This window comes from Heteronotia binoei, chromosome 21, assembly GCF_032191835.1.
Source record: "Heteronotia binoei isolate CCM8104 ecotype False Entrance Well chromosome 21, APGP_CSIRO_Hbin_v1, whole genome shotgun sequence".
NCBI lineage: Eukaryota > Metazoa > Chordata > Lepidosauria > Squamata > Gekkonidae > Heteronotia > Heteronotia binoei.
Genome location: NC_083243.1, coordinates 52959586 through 52981774, shown reverse-complemented (window position 1 = coordinate 52981774; position 22189 = coordinate 52959586). Strand labels below are relative to the sequence as shown.

At 43.1% G+C, this 22189-nt stretch overlaps 1 protein-coding gene across 1 annotated transcript in view; it reads right to left on the bottom strand.

Annotated features, from left to right (window-relative positions):
• TMED10 (transmembrane p24 trafficking protein 10) overlaps positions 1 to 20770 on the bottom strand; it is a 30463-nt gene extending 9693 nt beyond the window's left edge. The window contains exons 1-3 of the mRNA XM_060263341.1: positions 20396 to 20770; positions 11071 to 11191; positions 4991 to 5064 (exon numbers count right to left, since the gene is read on the bottom strand). Of these exons, the coding sequence (XP_060119324.1) occupies positions 4991 to 5064; positions 11071 to 11191; positions 20396 to 20635 (435 nt within the window). The 5' untranslated portion in view covers positions 20636 to 20770. The remainder of the gene's footprint in view (positions 1 to 4990; positions 5065 to 11070; positions 11192 to 20395) is intronic.
• Between the last annotated feature and the right edge of the window lie 1419 nt (positions 20771 to 22189).

The window sequence follows — 22189 nt, the reverse complement described above, 5'->3', positions numbered from 1 at the left end:
AGAGTCAGAAACAACTGGTGCTTCTTGCACAGGGGACCTTTCCTTTTCCATTACTTCAGAAGTTTAATTTTGAAACATTCTTGAAAATCTGTATAATTTGTTGAAACCTTACTTGAATAAACCATTTCATTCAGGGGAAAAGGGCAGTTTCAGAGTGTAGAGACTGAAGTCTGGTAGGACCTTAGTGACCAACAACAGTTTCAGGGTATAAGGCTTCGAAAGTCAATGCTCCCTTTCTCTCCACTGTGTCTGACAAAGGGAACTTTGACTCTTGAAAGCTTATATCCTGAAACTCTTGTTGGTCTCTGTCCTACTGGACTCAAATCTAAATATATCTCTACGTTCCTTATGCACATGTAGGTCTGAGCAGACACAAAGGGATCCAAGCTATCCAAGATGTGATAAATGCTTAGGAATACTTTAGGAATGCTTTATATATGATTTCTTCTCTAACAGAGATTATATCATAGACACACACACACACCATCATCTATGAAGTACAGTGTATGAAGTTTGCAATGAGAGCAGACTGGCACGACAGAGAGTGTGTGAGCCAATCCTGCTCAAGCCACATCCATCCAATAAAAATCCTGAGAATTGCCACCATGCTTGGGCTTTTATTATTTATCTGATTATCTTATCTTACTTTATCAGGACACACATAAATACTTCAAAGATGCAATTAATGACTATATACTGCTTATTAATACCAAACTGGCTGAAATGAGTGAAGAACTGACTGTGACTTCTGAGATGGCTGAAAAAACAGCAGAATTGAGCCTCTCGTTACAAACAGGCATTAAAAAAAAGGACACTGACTCTTCAATGATGAACTGGATTACTGCTTTAGAGACCAGATGGCGGAGTCTAAATTTGAAATTTTGCGGTGTGGAAGAGGGTGTGAAAGAGAATAAGGACTTGGCTATATTTGTGTCCTCATGGCTGGCAAGAGAACTTTCATTGGAAGAAAGTATGGCACCGCCAATTGTGAGGGCAACACGTTTGGGACCACTTGGACCGGCTCGTAAAGGGAGACCTTGAGATATTCTTGCCCAGTTCATTTATCCACGTACACAGAATACTTAAAGAGGCAAGACTGAGAGGCTCACTGCAATACAATGGTCACAGGGTCCTTATCCTACTTGATTTTTCAACTGACACACTTGAATAAATAAAACATCTAAAAATCTTCACAATGAAGGTATAGATGGAGTCAGTCTTCCGACCTACTTCTCTACAGAAATGGAACTCTATATAAGGTTGGAAATATTGAAGTTGGCAGAACCCTTCTAGAACAAGCCCTATTCTACTCTACAAAAAAGGCCCTGATTATACCCCATTATACAATGAACTGAAAAATGAAATTTTAGATTGGTCAAAACTTAAATTGTCCTTTTTAGAAAAAACTAATTTGATTAAATCTTTTCTGCTTCCAACATTTTTGGGGTTTTTTTCAAAACCTCCCCATATCAATACAACAAAAAGATTTTAGAAAATGTGGGAGAAACCTAGAATCTAATTCATTGTCAAGATCCTCAAAGTTGGGTGGTTTGGAAGCACCTATTCTGGAAAAAAAATATTTTACATCTCAGTTAAAATACATAATTTTATATGCAGCACCAACAAAAGAAAAACCATGGATTCAAATTAAATAATCTTATAGATCTAAGGTTTTCTTGCATGAATACCTCTGGATGGGTGGGACAAACTGACAGCCTCAAACACAACCTATCAAATCCTTTTTTGTGTGTGACATACACTGTCTCTGTGGGATAAATACAGGAAATGTTCAGCCCCTCCACCTTACCTGTAATGGCATTCCTGAGCCAATGATGGTTTGTCCCGGGAGAATCCATATCGGAATTTAGAATATGGAGAGACAATAACATTTTTAGACTCATAGATGTTACTATTAACGGCAAGTTGAGTACAATTTCTCAACTAGAAAGTCAACATAAAATACAAATCTCATGGCTCACAGCCAATTACATCACAGTGCAGGGTGTCAAACTTATTTGTTATGAGGGCCAGTTCTGACATAAATGTCACTTTGTTGGGCTGGGCCATGTGTGCCATAAAATGTAACATGAGGTAAAGGTAAAGGTAGTCCCCTGTGCAAGCACCAGTCATTTCTGACTCTGGGGTGACGCTGCTTTCACGTTTTCAAGGCAGACTTTTTACGGGGTGGTTTGCCATTGACTTCCCCAGTCATCTACACTTCCCCCCCCCCCCAAGCAAACTGGGTACTCATTTTACCAACCTCGGAATGATGGAAGGCTGAGTCAACTTCAAGCTGGCTACCTGAAACCCAGCTTCCGCATGGGGTACCAGACATATAAATTTTATAAGACACAGGTAAACCTATTTCACAATCTTTTTTACTCAAAATACAAACATGCCTTAAACATAAAAGCATAAGCCCTGCTCGATCAGGTCCATCTAGTCCAGCATTCTGTCTCACACAGTGGCCAACCAGGTTCCCTGAGTCTAAATGAGGCCACCCTATATACACGGACATTACAATATCAGTTTTTTCATTCTCAATCCCTTTCCTAATCATCCCTAATTTAAAAGTTTTCTATTTTCTCCCCCACTGCTGCAGTAAATTGGGTTAGAACATAAAAGAACCCAAGCTGGATCAGGCCAATAGCCCATCTAGTCCAGGCCTTTGTGTCCCAGTGCCATCAGGAGGTTCCCCAATGGGACCAGAACTCCAGAAACTCTCCCACAGCCGCCCTGAGCCTGCCTTGGCGGGGAGGGCGGGATATAAATAAAATTTTATTATTATATTATTATTATTATTATTATTGCCCTCCAAGCCCCAGGAATACAGAGCATCAACCTGGAGTAAATGGCTACTTTGGAGAGTGGACTCTCTTGCATTAGTCTCTACCCCCCCCACATCTCCAAGAAGTTTCCAGCTTTCTAGGACTAGCTTTCTCTCCCTTTTCTCTTTATACTTGTGTCTAAAAGAAGCGGAGGATATTTTTCTTGAAGCCAAGCAGGGGGGCTTCAGTGCCTTTCAACCATCTCAAGACCAACAGAAGCAAGCTACAAAGCAATGCTATGCATATGAGTCGGATTTATTTATCAAGGCGTTTATACCTCACCTAATCAGTCCCCAGTCAGAGTGCCCATAAAATAGTGGGGGGGCAGGCTCAATTTGGGGGAAGCTGGCTGCCTGGTGAGGGCACAAGATCCAGCTTGGAGAAACCTTCCCAGGGCATCCATGCAGCAGCCAGCCAATCCAGCCAGCCTTCTTCTCTCCCTCCCTCCCATGGTGGAGGACTGTCTGGGCTGAGGGAGGGAGGTGCATCCAGTGTGTGGCGCGGTTGAGCTGGGCTCCATCCCTTCCCCGGGTCAGGAGGCGAGGGGGGGCACCACAACAATCTCTGCTGGCCTTAGGCACTCCATGTGCACCTCGGCCACTCCTCATCCAGCACTGCAGCTCCTTCTGCATGGGGATTGGCTGGGATGTTCCCAGCCAACCCTCCCTTCCCCTCCTAGCCTTTGCCCAATTGGCTGCTCATCTTCAGGTCAGAAGCTGATATGGGAAGGAAGCTAATGACAGAAAAAGGAGAGGGGCATGATGGAAATGGGAACGATAAAAGTAAGCTGAGGTTGGGAAGAAAAACCGTTGAAAGCTCAGTGGTTGTACAGCAGAGCACCAACAAGGGGGCGGGAGAGGCTGCTGGTGGATCAGATAAGACCCCTGAATGGGCCAGATTAGGCCCACAGGCCATACGTTTGACACCTCTGCTCTACACAATATAATCCCAGTGATATTTAAGGATTAACACTAATTTTGAAATCTTATTAAAAACAGAATCATAAATACAAAAGGGGTAGTATCTAAATTATATATGGAGTTTAATCCTAACTTATGGTTGCAGCCAACTCACCAACAACAAATATGGCAAAAGGAATGTGCAACACAAATGAAAGAAATATTGTGGGAAATCTAAATAAAAGATGTCATTATATAAAACTAGGTCAACTATCTTAAAGATGCAGAATTCTAAAATGTTTGCAAGGTGGTACTTAACTTATAAATTATTTCACAGTAATCTCATATCAAGCTGGAACTGTTGGAGAGGCTTGTAGAAATGTGTTATGGAGAACTGTCAGTTTTGATTTCACTTCTGGTTTTCTTGTTTTGTATAGCATAATAAGTATATATATTCCATTAATACAAATTAAGTTTTTAAAAAAAGAATAAAAGGGGGGAAAGTGCACTGATGCAGCACTCACGCTGCATGCACAAAGTCCCAAGAACAACCCCTGGTATTTCTTGTTAAAGAATCTTAGTCGAATAAGGAAAATCCTTGGCCTGAACGCTTAGCCACAATCAGAGTAGCCAACACTGGACAAGGTAAGCTACTAGACTGACTCACAGTATGTTCATATGGAAACAAGTTCAGCATCTCAAAATAGTAAGATGTCCAATGTGTCAAGAAACGGGGGAGGGGCTAAAGGATAGGCTGCCTTTGAGTTCAAGAAATAGCTTAGAGATAATTCCTACCAAATATTGTGCTTTAATTGCATTAGAGATCTAATCTTTTAAAAGTGCTGGTGGATGTTACACATAACTTTGTAATACAAGAACCTGCTTCCCAGTAATGTTTGTGTGACTTACTTTTTTTAAAACACAGAAGTGCCACTGAAACGATTTTAATATTTCTATAGCAAAGTGTGTGCTGAATCTACATTATTATCCTCTTTCCGATTTAAGCTTTCTGACTGCACAATGGAATAAATAACCATTTTCTATATAAATCTGCTTCCTGCTGAAAAATATCTCCTTGAGCATGACCCTGTCCCCTCAATGGAGTAGTGACTTCTTAAAGCTCCACCAGATGAGATCTAAATTAGAGTGTAGGCAGGCTGTCATAATGGCTGAGAAAGCAGCTTTCTCACTGTGAGCCCCAGGGCCACATACAGTATCACGTGAGTGCTAGGAAAAGATCACAGGCAGCAAGCAGGGATGTACCTCCTCATAGTTTTTTGCTTCCACTCCGTGCTTCATGTTCAAGGTCACGAGCTGGTCTGGCATCCGCCCGGTTCCTGGAAGTGCAATGAAAGGATTCATTGTATGTAGCACTCAGCCTGCCAGGAAATTCCCAGCCCCTCACCCCACCCCACCGCATTAGGGAAGGATTTGCAGTTCTCCTCCCATACAAGTCCCTGGATGGCTGGAAAGACAGCCCAGCTGTGCCTAAAAATCATAGGGAGGAAAAAATCTGCAGACAGAATTGGCTGAAGGAAGAGCTCCCAAAACTAATAAGAACAAGCCGCCCGCAACTAACCATGTGAAGTGTGTTGGACACAAAGCCCTGTGATTTCCTAGTGCCCTCCCCTTCCCCTCACCAGTAATAAGGAAATATACAAACTATTTGGATTCAGAACAGTTGGAGGAAGCTAAAAGATTAATTCTATTCAAATGGAAATGCACACAGAACTCCAGAAAGGAAGACTGAATTGAAGAGATGAAAGAAGTAGCCACAGATGAATTATTAAGTTAGATGTCAGCCAGCAGACTAAACTAGCATTTAGCGACAATGTACCAAGACCTATATATAGAATACAGAGTGGGATAGGATCTAGGAATGGGAAAAAATTGTGTCACTGCTGTAGTGCCAGTATTGGCTGCCTGAACTCTCACCTTTTCCATTTGTCCCTTTCCTCCTCCCGATTTCTTCCTTCCCTACCAATGGCTTGCCTCCAGGCTACCAAGCCAGATCAGCAATTTGTTTTTATGTTTCTGGTGGAAAGGTGGCATAAAAATGTTTTGAATGAATAGTTTCCTATTACGGTGCTCTGAGGAAAGAATTTCACTGAACTGCCTCATTTCAACACAAAATGAGTTTTTCAGTGCTCATGCCTGAATGACTGAGCTGGTAGTATTACCTGTCCTGGTCTTGTACTGTGGGCTTATCTTTCCTCCTGCTGTTTACCAGTTCTTTTATGCCCCAAAGTCTTTATCAATTCGTATTACCTCTGTTCATCCTTCCTTTGTAAATTAAACAAATGCTCCTTGGACTTGGTTTATTCCCAGATACTCCATTCTAAAATATGTTAGCTCAGTTATTGTTCTTTAAGATTTAATCCTGCCTCTGAAAGTAAGTTTTAGGGCAGTGATACTCAATGGTGCAGGCTCTCCTGACCAGTGCTCCCCAGAGTGGCACCAGCCCCATCTCTCAGGAAAGTGGGCAAGACTCTTGCCTGATGCAGCTTGCGGTTGGCGGGTGGTTCGAATGCAACGGGTAAACTGCAAACTTTTCTGAGTTGCAGGTCTTGTGCCAATAACTATGGCTCTTTTCCTTGATAGTAATTGTGACTGTGGCTCTCCACCAGTCAAACAAGAAGGTCTAAATTAAAAGAGAACAAACAAAAGGTCTAAATTAAAAGAGAGCAACTTTTTAGAAGTCTCAATTGCAGCCTGATCCTATGTATATTTACTAAGAAGCAAATCACACTGAGCATAATGTAAACTGACCTGGCACCCCTCCACCCACACAAATTAGGTCCATGCTGATGTCTCACGTAATACCCAGCCACTCCTCTCCTTCCCCAAACCAAGAAGGATTTGTTTTCACAGGAAGGTGGCAGCACAGTACAGTAGATCCAGTGTTGGGGGAGGGAAAAGAAATGCCAGTGTTTAGTGTGTGTGAGGGAGAACTTCCCATGGTGCTGCTCCAACATCCAAGGTGTAGTTTTCATAACTGTTGAACACTCCAGCCACCACACTTCACAACCATCAGTTTCTATGCTAGCTTTAAATGACCATTACAGCTAAGCAGGCTATGTAGTCTATAGAACATCTGGACATTTTCATTTTACTGACAAGTAATACACTTACAAATGACACAGGCAAAACTTTGATAAAGCTTTGGGTTTTCAGGCTGAGATGGAGGAAACTGATATAAAGAATTGCATTTGAGCTATACTGTTGCCAAACTCATGGCAACAATAGCAAGAACTGACTGGAAATAGATTTTAAAAAGATAAAATAACAAGAAGCCTCAGAAGCATATGCCATCACTTCAGAAACTTTCTAATGTGAGGCTGACTCAGCAAAAACAATCAATTAAAACATGGATAAACAAGCAAGCTGCGCTTGGCAGGAAAGTGCCTAGTATAACACACCAATGTTCCCTGACACTTCAAAAGAGAAGCATTTATAACAGTAGCTGCAGTCAGGTATCACAACAAAGTCCACTAAAGTTGAAATGTGCTTAAACATGGCTTGTTGGCAACCCTGTGCTGCCTTTCTCTTCTCATGCAAAGCACAATTAAGGGTTCTTGGTTTGAAACTATACCACCCTCTCATCGCTAGGATTGTAACCCATGTTAATATAGCCTACGTCAAGTAGAGTTGCCAATCCCCAGGTGGGGGCAGGGGATCCACTGGTTTGGAGGCCCTCCCCCCACTTCAGGGTCATCAGGAAAAGGGGGGAGGGGAGGGAAATGCCTGCTGCAAACTCCATTATTCCCTATGGAAACCGATTCTCAGAGTTTAATGGAGAATTTATCTGCAGGTATCTGGGGCTCTGTGGCGGTTGTCTTTTGAGGTAGAGGCACCAAATTTTCAGCATAGCATCTGGTGCCTCTTCCCAAAATGCCCTCCAAGTTTCAAAAGGATTGAACCAGGGGTTCACTTCCATGAGCCCCCAAAGAAGGCGCCCCTATCCATTATTTCCAATGGAGGGAAGGCATTTAAAAGGTGTGTGGTCCCTTTAAATGTGATGGCCAGAATTCCCTTCGGTGTTCAATTATGCTTTTCACAACCTTGCTCCTGGCTCCACTCCTAATGTCTCCTGGCTCCACCCCCAAAGTTACCAGGTGTTTCTTGAATTGGACTTGGCAACCATAATGACAAGTAAATAAACTGATTCAGCTGGATTCCTGCTTTCCTGGGTCTCATGAAGCCAGAGCTTCTTTCAAACAAGAAATCCTTAATCATGCATTGCATGATTGGCGGCGGGGGGGGGGGGGGTTCATGTGAGCCTCTGCTCCTGCACAACCTCAGGTTAATTAGAGTCTACTGTGACATCTGAACAAAGCCCCTCTCTTGTCTGAACAAGTTCTACCATCATTGCAAAATGAGCTGCCCTACAATTTGAACACAGGATTTATATGAAAACTAGTTTGCATAACTTTCTTGCACAAACCCTGCCTGCAGCTAATCTGAAGGCAATGGGCGGTGTAAAAACAGGGCCAATGAGTACAGACTGATGAGGCAATCTGAACTTGCCACTTTAGTGGTGAATCTGCTTCCCCTTAACTCTAATTTGACCCAGGAATTCAGCAAAATTGGAGGACTGAAATTCACAGATGAAAATTGGATCTAGTGATAAAAGGTGCTTGACCCTTTTATAAATAACTTAGGTCAAGATTTGTTGAAAAGTACAAAACGATTTCACATTATGTGGGACAGACCTTTAAGAAAGATTCATACAACTTCAGGCAAGCCCAAACTGGGAGAAATACAAATAAAGGAATGCTCTATATTTAACTCCAAAAATGTGGTTGCTATTAAAAACAAATTTTTACACATCAGCTAACTTTAAAAAGAATCTGGTCTAAATGATATAAAACTGTAATTAGCAGATGACCCAACAAAAGTATCAGGCATATGCTACCTTCATACTTGGGTCTTCTACACATACTTGCAAGAAGCTGGAAAACCTACAATTGGAGAACTGCTAATGCACTTGGGTTCCAAGAGCAAAATAATGCAAGAGAACAGCTCTCTGCTAGCCGTAAACTCATTAAGAGGCACTCCCACAGTCTGGCATGCTGACTTTTCCCTTTGCAGAGGGCTCTGAGCAAAACACAGTGCCTTTCACTTCCTCTTCCCCATTTCTGTGGCTAAGTGCTTGAGAAACCTCAGTTACTCTGGTCCCACCTGGCCCAACGGCCCAAATGCCTTCTCCAAGGCAGATGCAACTGTACAACTATTGCTGCCACAGCATCTTCTCAGCAGCAGGTCAAAAACTTTGCAGCACCACGAAGAGGTGAATGAGTAAACTGCTTGGGATTAAATTCCTCAGAACATGACACTCTTCATCAACTTGACCTTCTTTTTAGAAGGTCAGCTCCACAGAAAGGATCAGTCTGAATTTATGGCAAAAAAGCTTGGTTTAAAGCTTTCGAGAAGCAAACTTTCAAGTACAGAAATCATGTAGCTAACAGTATAATGTGCTATATGCACAGGCTATGCTCAGTGCCAAAACCCTGCCGCATAGAAGAGTTCCTCCGTATACAGGCATAGAAGCTGCAGGGAAGAAAAAGCCAGTATAAATGGCACTGAGTATAAACCACAGCATAAATTACCTGCACAGCTTTGAGGCAATGGGTGCTCAACTCAACTTGATCACCTCTGAGGAGATTTAATAGATAAAGTTGGTAAGCAGCAATCAAGTGGTTAATTGGCCCCATAAACAAGCAATTATGGCCAGCAAAGAAGAATTTATGAGGATTGGGATATCTGTAATTTCTGTTAGCTGTAGAAATACCTATATTTAGGGAGAAATAGCACTGATGCTGATCAACACAGGCTCTGAACCATACCTAATTCTCTCAGTAAATCATCCATGACAATCCAGATGGCAAAAAAAACTGTTATGTAATTGAAGAACATCCCAACTTATACAGGCTCTATTATGTGGCACTACAATGATATAGAAATTACTAATGCATGAAACACAAATGTACACTTGGAGAATGGACAATTCAGTGATACCCCTTCAAATGGCAAAGCACACTCAAACGAGTATTCCCATTAAATCCAGATTCTGTCCCCAAGGAATATGCAATCTCAGTCAAGGAGGTTACTATCCTCCAAAGGGCCATAATGCATTGCACACCAATGGAGTACACTGTACATTGTTTAAGGCATTCAGTGTCACTACCCCACTTTGTGGGGTCACAACACAAAAATCATGTGGCATGGGAGTTTGAGATGATACATAGAGAAAAAGTCATTTTTGGCAAAGCCTCAGCAAAAAAGCAAAGGCTGCCCATTAACAACATAGTATGGAATATTTACCCTGAACTTCAACTTAAATATGCAGAAGGAAGAAGGGCAAATGCGTCACTTCCACAGGAAATGTCAGCTACAGGGTTTGTTAGGCAATTGTCCCCACCGTTTCGTATGCCACAAACATATTGCACACTTCCCCCTTTCTGTGAAGACAGAGTGCACCAATGCAAGGCATCTTTAGCTGCTACAGCCATGTGTGCTAGCAAACAATTAAGAGATCATGTTCTGCCTTCAAGGAGTAGGCACTGCACCAGTGCTGGAATAGGGACACTTTGGCCCACCAGAGCATGAGCACAACAGTTAGTGACTCCAGACAACATGACACAGACTAACCTCCAGACTGAGGTCCCACACAGCAAAAGAATGAATGGCAAGGGGAAAACAGGATCTTCCCAGTCTCAAGTACTGAAGGATCAATGTAAAGAGGGAGAGATCCCATCTGTGCATGGCATGAACAAAAGGATCAAAGGCTTCAGAATAAATCATAATTAGCACAGCGAATGATGCCCCTTTTCGCCTCCACTGTTTGCTGACTGAGAATATGGAGCAAATTGGCTGTGCCCACCCCATGTCATTTTAAATGTGTGCAGGCAGATCTTTTGTGATTCCAGGCACTCTTTTCAATAAAATTCCAGCAGGACTGCATATCTTCATCTGATGTGAAAGACATCAAGGGGTTTCCTTCATCCAGAGATTTATGTTCCTGTCACAGCCACAAGTGCCCTTCTGGGATCACCTTGCTCCTCACCCTACATTACAGTCCAATTCTGATTTCTCCACTGCTCAAAAGGCAAGCACTTCTGGGAAGGAATGCAGCAACTGGCTTTCACCAGTAACATTAGGAAATGAATCTCCTGGGATTAAATGCTCTCTTACAATCCAAAAGATGCCAAAGCACTTGGCAAAAATGAATACCCTCAGCCAGAGTCAACCTTTACTCTCTTAAAATGTACTAAATGAAGGCCAAAGAGAAAGAAGAAATAAAGCAGACCAGGAGCATCTAACTGGGGCCTTTTCACACTCACCCACAGGAAGCTTGCTCTCGAAGCAGACTTCAAACATGTCATAGTCCTCTGTGGTGAAAGCAAATTTGCCTTTAGTAGCATCCTCCTTGGCATAGAGTGTATGCCCAGCCGAGTCAGTAATCTGCAGCAGCAATAAAGAGTGGGAAAAGCAACCTGGTTAATAGAACAGCAATAAGGCATTTCTAAAACACTGGGGACATTTCATTTCTGTGCTTCCCTTGCCCCAATTATAGCTGAAGATGTGATTTTTCACTTCAATTTTAAATTTCAGATCAATTAAGGTTGTCAAAAATGTCTCTGCCACATTTGCTTCTTACAAATTAACTTGAAAGCATTCCCATACAAGCATTCACTGAAACAGAAGGGAACCTCTGCCTTCTTTTAAAAGAAGCTAAAGAGAACTCTGTCACAAAATTTACTCAACTAACTGAAAATTAACAGCAGGTTCTAAGGACAGCAAGCTTTGAGTTACAGTAGCCAGGCAATAATTGCATAATTGAAACCAATCATTCAAGGAGATGCTACGTTTGCACTTTTACAAACAAAGCAGGCTTTACAGGATCACTGGAAGCATATTAATAGCATAAATCTCATTTATTAGAGGATCACTATGCTTTTTGTACAGAGAAGGCATCAATCAGATGCAGCAAATTCTTTCCCAACATCAGCTGAAATATGCTCAGAAGCAGATCTTAGATCAGGTCAGCTCTATTTCCTTTTTCTTTTGGCAACAAATGACTAGCTGATATACAGCCAGGAACACTGCCACAAAACTAAGCACATGAAGGGCAAATTGTGAAGAGTCAGCCTACACAATTGTGGGGGAGCAACCAGCCTGAAAGATGTTCTACAATGCTTTCAGCATTATGTGCAGTAACATCCTCCTCCACAAGTGCAACTCTCTTCCCCACACTGTTGGCTTGAACAATAAGAGCCCACATGTGACTGGGATCAAGTGGGACGAAAGCCATTAAAGAACCTCCGGTATGAAGTCAACTGGCACATTTGGTACATTCCTCCAGAACAGAAAGCGCAACTGTTAGTGCCAATATGTCACAATCAGAGAGCAGACAACACAGCGATGAGCTACCATGAAGACAACAAAAATGGCATGCTAACAAAGAACAATTATGAAAATTTTTATCCCAGCCAGAAGCTGTGCCAAACAAATGCTGTTCTGGACAAGAGAATTCATACAGCGGTTGTTTGGGGGAGGGGACTAGTTGTAATCACTAGGTTAACTAGGGTACTTAGCTCTGACAGACAAGCACCTGCGTGAGTTGTCCTCAATTCATCTGCCTTGAGATATGTCATTCCTGGTGAACAAGCACAATTGATGCTCTGGAGATACTAGTAAGTAGATACCGAAGTCAAGATCCAACCACAGGTTCCTAACCTGTGGTGTACAGAACTCAATGTAACAGTGTAGCCATCTGCAGGAAGTGAATTTTAAAACAAGACTAAGCTTTCACCTACCAGCATTACGGAGCACCCCTAGGCTATGTGTATTTAAGCAGGGATGATGTACTGCCATGGTAATGATTTAGATTATAAATTCTCAGGGGCAGCCCTGTTAGGCTTATGCAGCAGAAACAAACAGGAGGAGTAATGCCACGTCTTAAAAAGACAAACACATTTTCATTTTTGTATAGAAGTCTATGAACTAGAGATGCATGATGAAGAGGAGACTGGATTTATACCCCACCTTTCACACAGAGTCTCAGAGCACCTTACAATCTCCTTCCCTTCCTCTCTCCACAACAGACACCCTGTGAGGTAGGTGAGGCTGAGAGAGCTCTTTCAGTAACTGCTCTTGAGAGAACAGCTCTGCGAGAACTGTGGCTAACCCAAAGTCATTCCATCCAGCAGCTGCAAGTAGAGGAGTGGGGAATCAAACCCAGTTGTCCCATATTAGAGCCAATGCACTTAACCACTACACCAAACCAGCTCTCTTATGTAGAGAGTAGAACAAGTGTGGCCAAACTATGGCTCAGGAGTCACATGTGGCTCTTTCATACATAGTGTGTGGCTCTCAAAGCCCTCTCCGCCCTATTGGCTGGCTTGGAGAAGGAATTTCTCTCTTTAAATCACTTATCCACGCCAAGCCAGCCTGCAGCTTGGAGAACGCATTTAAAGTTAAAGTTGCTTCCTTTCCACTTCTCCCCCCCCCCAGTCTATTCACCTGCCTTCCTCCCTCCCGGCTATCAAATATCTGACATTCATGCCTTGCAGTTCTCAACTATCTGATGCTTATTCTATGTGACTCTTACTTTAAGCAAGTTTGGCCACTTCTGGTCTAGAAGAATGGACTTCTGGTCTAGAAGCTACAATTGGTACAGAATGTGGTGGCCAGAATGTTGACTGGATTGGGTTGTAGGTACCATATCACTCCAGTCTTGTTACACCAGGTGCCAGAATACCTGAAGGGCTGCCTGCTCCCATACAAACCTACCCAACATCTGTTCATCTTCAGAGGACCAGGGCCATGGACAGGATTTTTTTAATAGGGCACATTTTTTGTATAGGGCACCAATTATACTTACTTAGAAATAATAAATACATAATAAATAATCCAGGAAGGAAAAATCCAGGCTCCTGTGTTACTTCCTGTATGGATGAATGGAAACCTTCCAGCAGCTCCTGCCTGACTGTGCTTTGCCAGCTTTCCCCAGAGCCCCATCTTCAAGCAGAAGGAAGGACTGAGAGCAGCTCTGGGCAGCCCCAGCTTGTTGCCACCAAGCCTCAGTCGCTGGTGCTGCTTTTGAAGGCTAGAGAAAAGCTGTGACTAGCTCTTGGCTCCTGAGTCCACCCTCCTCCTCCTCCTCTAGCTTTTTGCTCTGAGGCCTGGTCAAACTCAGGGTGTGTGTGGGGGGAGGCTCTGTTGGATGATTTTCTTCAGGATTTGTGGTAGTGGGGGCAGCATGGCTACTTGCCTTCTCCCTTTCTTTTTAAAAAGTGGTGGGGCTGGAACCCTTGAACTGGTGTTAAAGTGGTGGGGCCAGGACTCTGGGGGGCCCATCGTAGCTACGGACCTGCAGAGGATTTGCTTCAGATACATATGTATGTATAGATCAAGATGGGTAGCTGTGCTTGTCTGTAGCAACAGAAAAGAGTAAGAGTCCAGTAGTGCCTTAAAGACTAGAATGTCTGATACAGCTAGAATGTGAGACCATCTGTCATATATACGTGTATGTATACATACACACAGCTTTTTTTTGCAGAAAAAGCCCAGCAGGAACTCATTTCCATATTAGACCACACCCCCTGACATCACTACTGTTCCACACAGGGCTTTTTTGTAGAAAAAGTCCAACAGGAACTCATTTGCATATTAGGCATCACCCCCTGACATCACCATTGCTTCATGCAGGGCTTTTCTGTAGAAAAAGCCCAGCAGGAACTCTTTTGCATATTAGGCCACACCCACTAGTGCCAAGCCAGCTGGAACTGTGTTCCTGCTCAAGAAAAGCCCTGTGTGTGCGCGTGCTGCTTTAACATTTTGATTATTCACTGCCTCAGGGACCTTAAACTGGGTGGAAAACAGTATAATGTTTTAAATTAAAAAATGTAAATTTGGTGAAGTGAGCTCTAATCTAGAAAGTTTATGTCAAAATTGATTGACTGGTGGTTGTTTTTTTAACACCACTTTGGCTTGGAAACCATTTTAAACTGTCTGGGTCTGTTCCTATGATTATGTTTCTAAGATGGGATGAGGGTTTTTAATGTTGGATTTTACCTTCTTTTAATGTTTTGTTTTTATTACTTTTATTGTGTAAGCTGCCTCTGGCAGGTTTCTGGAAAAGCTGCATAAAAATGTTCCAAATAAACAAAAATAAAAATATGTCCTTAAAGTGCCACAACAATCCTAAAAATTAGGTTATTACTGAACCTAAATTGCAAAGAATAAACAACCTTAATACCATTCAGTCACACACACACCCTACTGCTATCTAAGGTTCTGGAAGGAGGTTGGTGTCAATTTTGGAGAATATGAGAGGTGGGTATAGAAACTTCAGGAAACTAACTCAACAAAAACTGAGGGGTGGGGAAATCAATCTATCACCACCAAGCTATTGTCACTTTAAAACACACACAGCTGAAAGCATTTTATAAACATTAAACCATTTTATTTTCAGTGTTTCTTGGGCTCTAAAATCAGAGTATGGAATAGAGGTTAGCAAACTTTTCTTTAATAAGACTGCTTCTGAATAATTTACTGAACTATTCTCCCAGCAAATTACCAAGTTTGGTTCTGTCCTAGGAACAGAATATGGAATAGGAAGTGGACAAGAAATGAAGCCATCAACTAAAAAGCACGGGGGGGGGGGGGGACGACAGAGCAGACATTTTGGTGATATTTGCTTGAATCTTCTGAATCTAGAGATTACATGAGCTACTCAGTTTCAGCAGCCAGCTCATAAATTAACTATTAGACTCCTGGTTTTCTAAAATCTGGGATAATATAGTAATGGATAAGATCTCCACAGGTTTGAATCAGCCAGATCCCTACCAAGCATATTCTGACTATGTCGCTGTATGGCTTCCAGTTCTTGAAAAACTAGATAATGACCCGCTTTTTGTTAATTCTATTACCAAACATAGAATTTATAAAGACATTTTGTTACTTTGACTTGTTTTTATAGCATAATGTTTAAATTCCTTACGATAATATAGAAGCTGTGCTTCAACATCTAGTATTATGTTTCCCCGGGATTTGTTTGGATTTGATTTGTTTTGATTTATATTGACTGTACACTTGATAATATTGGGATAGGGAGTTATCCCTTTTAAGTTATGATAATTTAGCAAAGTAAATTACAGACTGGTTAATTGTTGTAATGCTTTTTTCTTATTAACTTTGTAAATAATAACTTTGAGAGCCAGTTGGTGTAGTGGTTAAGTGCGCAGACTCTTATCTGTGAGAACCGGGTTTGATTCCCCACTCCTCCACTTGCAGCTGCTGGAATGGCCTTGGGTCAGCCATGGCTCTCATAGGAGTTGTCCTTGAAAGGGCAGCTGCTGTGAGAACTCTCTCAGCTCCAGCCACCTCACACAGGGTGTCTGTTGTGGGGGAAGAAGATAAAGGAGATTGTAAGCCACTCTGAGATTCGGAGTATAGGGCGGGATATAAATCCAATATCTTCTTCTTCTTCTAAATGACAATTATCACTCTTGTATTAAGACAGCTTGACATTTTATTGTTTGTAACTGAAAGGTGAATTAATCTGTAATAAAATTATAAAAATTGGGAGGAAAACCACAAGGTAACTGTTGGAGATCCTACAGCACAAGAATCTTCACTGTGTGAGTGAAGGTAAGCTGTATCAGCCATTTTGTGGCTGCCTCCATTTTCTATAGCAGCGACTTTGTGGTAGCACCCACAAGAGTCAGAACTCCAAAGGTGCCCACAGGCCTATAAAGGTTGGGGACCCCTGCCCTAATACTGTCCAGAACAGGAGTGGCAAAACTTGCTTAATCTAAGAACCACATAGAATAAACATCAGATGTTTGAGAGCCAAAAATATGAACAAATATTACACACGTCTTCATTAAACGCTTGATACTTTCTTTGCACAGAAAAATAAATTATATATGAATGCACTTTACAACATGACTATGCTAGAAGGACACTTTAAAAAAAAAAACAAAAGCTGGGAATAACAGTCCCCATAAGACTGGCATAGGGAAAGGTTAGGGGATTATTTTTGGCATCAGTGGGAGAAGGAAACACATCTGTACCATATAAATCACTGACCAAAGTTTGCATCATTATGCCTTGACACCAAGGTTAGTAAATGCAGCTCCTACAAGAACTGTTCTTTAATTCTGTTCCTCCTTTCTTCCAGTGGATCCCTCAGTTCATGCACTCACTTTGCCCGCTCTAAGTCTCCAGGCGACCTCAGTGGTGGTGAAAAGCTTGCAAGTCTGCCTATTTCCTCCTCCTTCCCTGCTTTGGCAGAAACAGTTGCCTGTGTCTAGGTCAGCACTCAAGAGGCTGACTGAGATCATGATGCTAAGCACGCTTACTTGAGAGTAAGCCTGCATTAAGTTCCTCCTCAACCTCTGGGAGTCACACAATGTGTGTGAAAGAGCCGCATGTGCCTCCCAAGCTGCAGTTTGGCCACTCTGGGTCCAGAATGAGAAGCACCTCTACTTTTTAAGATTAGAATCAACCTTTATGAACAGAAGAGTGCACAAGAAACCTGTCACTGATCTGACACTTGTCTAGTTTGGACTTTCTTTCAATTATTAAGAGAAGAAATGCCATGGGTGGGGGGAAGAGACAGGCAGGAAGGGATGGCATGCATCAGACAGTCATTACCTGAACTCTGACAGTATATGGGACCCATGCGTAGCAACACAAAACAGGATGTCAGGTTGGTCCTAAAATAGTATGGTTCAATTAATGTTTTTTTTTAGGCAAAATAAAACTGTAGTCCAGTAGGACCTTAAAGATTGACAAAATCGATTTCAGCATATGCTTCCATGAGTCAGAACTTACTTAATGAGATGCACAAAAGTTTAGCCATTTAAGCAGATGTATTCATACTCTGAACTACAGAGAGGACAAAAGTGTGTGCATATTAGGTATTAAGAAATAAGTCCAATTTAAAACAATATCCAATCAAACAAGTAACTAATCTACTCAGAGTGGACGAGGATCCCTCCAAAGCACTGACAGATACACAAAGAAGAAGGACTGATATCAAACCGTGAAAGGTAGGACTAGACTTGGGGTAGGCAACCTTTCTGGACCAAGTTCTGAAAAACTGGTAATGGCTCTCTGGAAAGATGGTGATATGCCAGCAAACAAAACAGCACACATGCCAGGGGTTGCCTATCCCAAGTATAGCCAAACTAATTAACATCTGTAAAGATATACTTAGTATTAGAATCTATACTAAGTAAGAAATGCCACATCCCTGTTGAGGCCTCGCAGAGAGGTGGTCTGAACTTCCTGATGATCGCTAGTTCAACCATTGCCCATTCCATTATCTATGAGCACTTCAGAACTGAACATGCAATCTGACTCATGAAACTTATAGTGGTATAAATTTTGTTGGTCTTTAGGATGTTGCTGGACTCTTGTTCCATTTTGCTGCCACAAACTAACTAGCTACCCTCATCTGGAATTATCTTTCTGGTTGAGAAGCTCCTCAGGGGCATCAAGGACCACTACCTCTAAACTTAAAACTTCTCTACAGAATTACTCAGGGGATGAATGAGTTGCAAAGTACACAGCCCACTGAGAAGAGCTACAACTTTTTTAAAAATTGAAAGCAGCCTTAAGCAAAGAGAAACAGAGAATATAATTTATTTAAAATTAAAATGGCAAAGTTATACACCACAAAGAACACAGGAAATCTGTTTTTAAAAGCAGCCTAATTTAGTCTTCCCCTCCACCAACATGCACTCAGGATTTTCTTTTCCATTTCACATTACTGGCTTCTAGCAAGGGAACATACAACATACTAATGATATGAAATGGGGTAAATTGAACTGTTAACAGGAGGGATGAAGGCTTAAAATGGAGCTACAATTTTCAGTCCCACCAGCTAGGCTTCCCAATCCCCAGGTCCCAGAGGGAGATTCCCCAGTTTTATAGGCTTTCCCCTGTCCCCAGACAAGCGGCCGGCAGGGAAGCTCCTCCCCCACAGCCACCCTGTACATCTTGGGCAAGACCTGCAAAAGGGTCCAGTTTTAAAACGTGTGTGTGCCTTTAAATTGGAGCAGGAAGTACTTCATTGGGAAGGGTTAGCACGTGAGAGCGCAGCCCGTTTGTTTTGCTTTCCTTTCCGACAAGTGAGTGTGTGTGTACTTTCCCGACCTCGTTGTGGAGGCACCAGAGACTCCTGCTTTGTTCTATTGCTTCAGACCAACAGGCTGCCCACTTGCACCAGAGACAGTTAAGCCTGTGTGTAAGTGAGAGAGAGAAAACGGGGGGAGGGGAGGGAACTCTATTATTCCCTATGGAGACTTATTCTCATAGGAAATAATAGAGAATTGATCCGTGGGTATCTGGGGGGGGCTGTTTTTTGAGGTTGAGGCACCAGATTTGCAGCATAGCATCCAGTACCTCTCCCCAAAATACCCCCCAAGTTTCAAAAAGACTGGACCAGGGGGTCCAATTCTGTGAGCCCCAAAAGAAGGTGCCCCTATCCTTCATATTTCCTATGGAGGGAAGGGATTTAAAAGATGTGTGATCCCTTTAAATGTGATGGCCAGAACTCCCTTGAAGTTCAATTATGCTTGTCACACCCTTGCTCCTGGCTCCACCCCCAATGTCTCCTGGCTCCACCCCCAAATATGTCTTGAATTGGACTTGGCAACCCTACCACCAGCCCTTGTTCTTTGTAACTAGGTGTTTTGTCCTTATATACAAGGGCACAGGTAACTGCTCCAGATTTTCATAAAGCAGATGGCAGTGTCTTTGTAGTATTGCCTCCATTTCATATTCTTATCACTAGAAATTCCTACCCACTCCTTTACAAAGCCGAAAGCTCCTGGGGCACATATTGCCTCTCAGAGCACTAGGTGGCTTTATGCAAATTCCCAGTCCCTCATCAGCATTATGCCCCATTGTAATATTTTTTACGACCATTTCAACAGTGTTCCTGTAGCACTAAAAAGGGCTGTATAAATGCTAAGCATTATTACTCATCAAGCAACCCCACAATCGTTCTCCTGTATTCTCTTTGATGTGAACAAACTCCCACTATCTTCTATCTGGGTCGAAACTCCCCAGGCCACTTATTCTGAGGGTTAACCTTAGACCCTCTTTCTGTTCGGGCGTGTTAAAAACTCTGACGTTGTAGCTGTTACGCGGAAGTGAGAGCATCCTGTGGAGAACAAGCGAGTGCGGTGGGGGAATCAAGATGGACAAATGAGTAGAGGCGACAGCGAGATTCACTGAGAGCGCTCCAAACATGGAAGGCAACCTGTTGCACAGGAGACAAGGGAAAGCAGCCCGAGTGGGCGCCTGGCGTCATTCTGCACCCCATTCAATCCCCGCGAACACACACACAAGCGAGGGCTGGGCCTATTTCCTCCTTCCGTATGGCAGCCTTATCAGGAGATGCAAGTCAGGCTGACGTGTCCCAAGAAGCGGAAGGTCCGGGAAGGCCAAACTGTGGTCGATAACAAACGGCTGAAGAAGCCCACGCACCGCCTCCAGACACGACTCCACGCCCACCGGCGGCGGGGAAACGCGGGACGGCGCACGATGAGCACAACAGAACCGCTGCCGCCTCTTCTGAGAGAAAAGGCATGCCTCTCCCACCCCCCTCTCCCCACTCCCCCCCCCCCGCCGCTCGCTGCCTTGCACCTTTAGATCGGCAGACGGGCCGGTAGCGGATCCCGGTGGCGGGGCGACTTCGTACTCGCCGGTGACTAGCGTGTCGCGGTGGATCTCCTCCCGTAGGCATTTGCGGGCTTTGCCCGGCAGCTGAAAAGAGATAGGCCGCACAGGCCCCGGCAGCAGTAAGAGAAGGACGAAAGGCAAGAGGAGCGGGACGAAGGCCGGCCTGGCACGGGGGCGGCCGCCGGGCTCCGAGAGCAACAGCATGGCGGCTGGTCCGACAGACCGACGCAGGCCGGGCTTTCTGTCTCCGCCCCGGCCCGTACCACGTGACCCGGCGTGGCTTGCGCGAGGAAGGGAAGGAGGCCGGGTAGGCCTCTGCGCGGAATGTGAGGGTGGCTGAGCAGGGGGGGATTGCATTAGGCCTCCTCCCTCACCTCTGTGGGGAAAGGTGTAGCAATCAGGACATTGCTCTTTTGACGTCCAGACCCGAGCCCTGAAGAGAGGCGACAAGAATGAAAGAATATGCCTCTTTTCGGAAATCGGGGTAGTGGAGTACACGCTAAGTGAAACCAAATCTCAGTAAAAGATTGCACGTTCTTTAGAGTAACCGAACTAAAACTGTCAGCTACAGGAGCCTGCGCCTAAATATGCGAATCTAAAAATCCAGTGGCATGTTGACTAAAGTATTTGAGAAAATTATTCCTTTAAGGTGACGCTGATTATCTGTTTAATCAGACTATGCATTCACACATTTGCATACTGAGCTCTTCTTGCAGTAGAGCGATTATGTTCCTTTTAGACAAGGCAAGTCCAGTTATGAATTGTTTTGGTAGAGAGCACAAATATGCAACTATGTGTGGATGCAGCCTATTCTGGCTACTCTTCTGGATTTGAAATCCTAGAGTGAGTCCCATTGTGGCACCTTTTAAGACCAACAAAGTTTAATTCTGGATATAAGCTTTTGTGTGTATGCACACTTCATCAGATGCACACAAAACCTTATACTTGGAATTAAACTTGGTTGGTCTTAAAGGTGCCACAACGGGACTCAAACTTTGTTCTGTTGCTTCAGACCAACTTAAATTCTAAAATTAGTTTGGTATCAATGGGGCTTTGTCCACTAGCTGTTGTCTAGTTGCAACAGTAAATGTGTTTAGGGCAAACAGAGAGGTTCAACCTCTAATTGACAGATACTAGGGAGCAGTCATCAGGTGAAGGCTGTTGTCTGCCAGTCCTGTGTGGGCCACTGTTTGAAACACTGCTAGATTACATGGAGTGGACCATTGGTCTGATCCAGCATTTGCTATTTGTTGATTCTTATTTATACAGATATAGGTGTATCCTAGCTAAGCTTGCAATTCCCTTTGCAGTACAGCCAGCAAAGTTTCCTTGTGGCAACCAACAGCATATTGGTAACTGCCTGATTTCTGTGGCTGAGAGAGTTCACAGTTGCATTTATAATGGAAGTATTATCATTCTTAACATTAGTGGTTTTGTGACATTTTGTGCTCCTGTTAAACATAAAAGATCTAATATTCTGGGAACCACACACAGAGATAATATAAGCTGTAATACTGTTGGCAGTTAAATAAATAATATGTAATTAGTAGTTGTCAACTTAAGAGACCACAGCACCTGTTGTTTAAACAAGTGCCTAATGCTACAGCAAGCTTGCCCTACCACCAGAAAAGCCAACTTGAAGTGCTACTTATTACAGCAGGCAGAAGAAGGCACTACAGGAAAGGCAGGCCACAAAATGAAGACAGGAATCACTGTTCTTGATTAGTATCTGACCTGGTGGTCTTTCCTTTGGAAGAC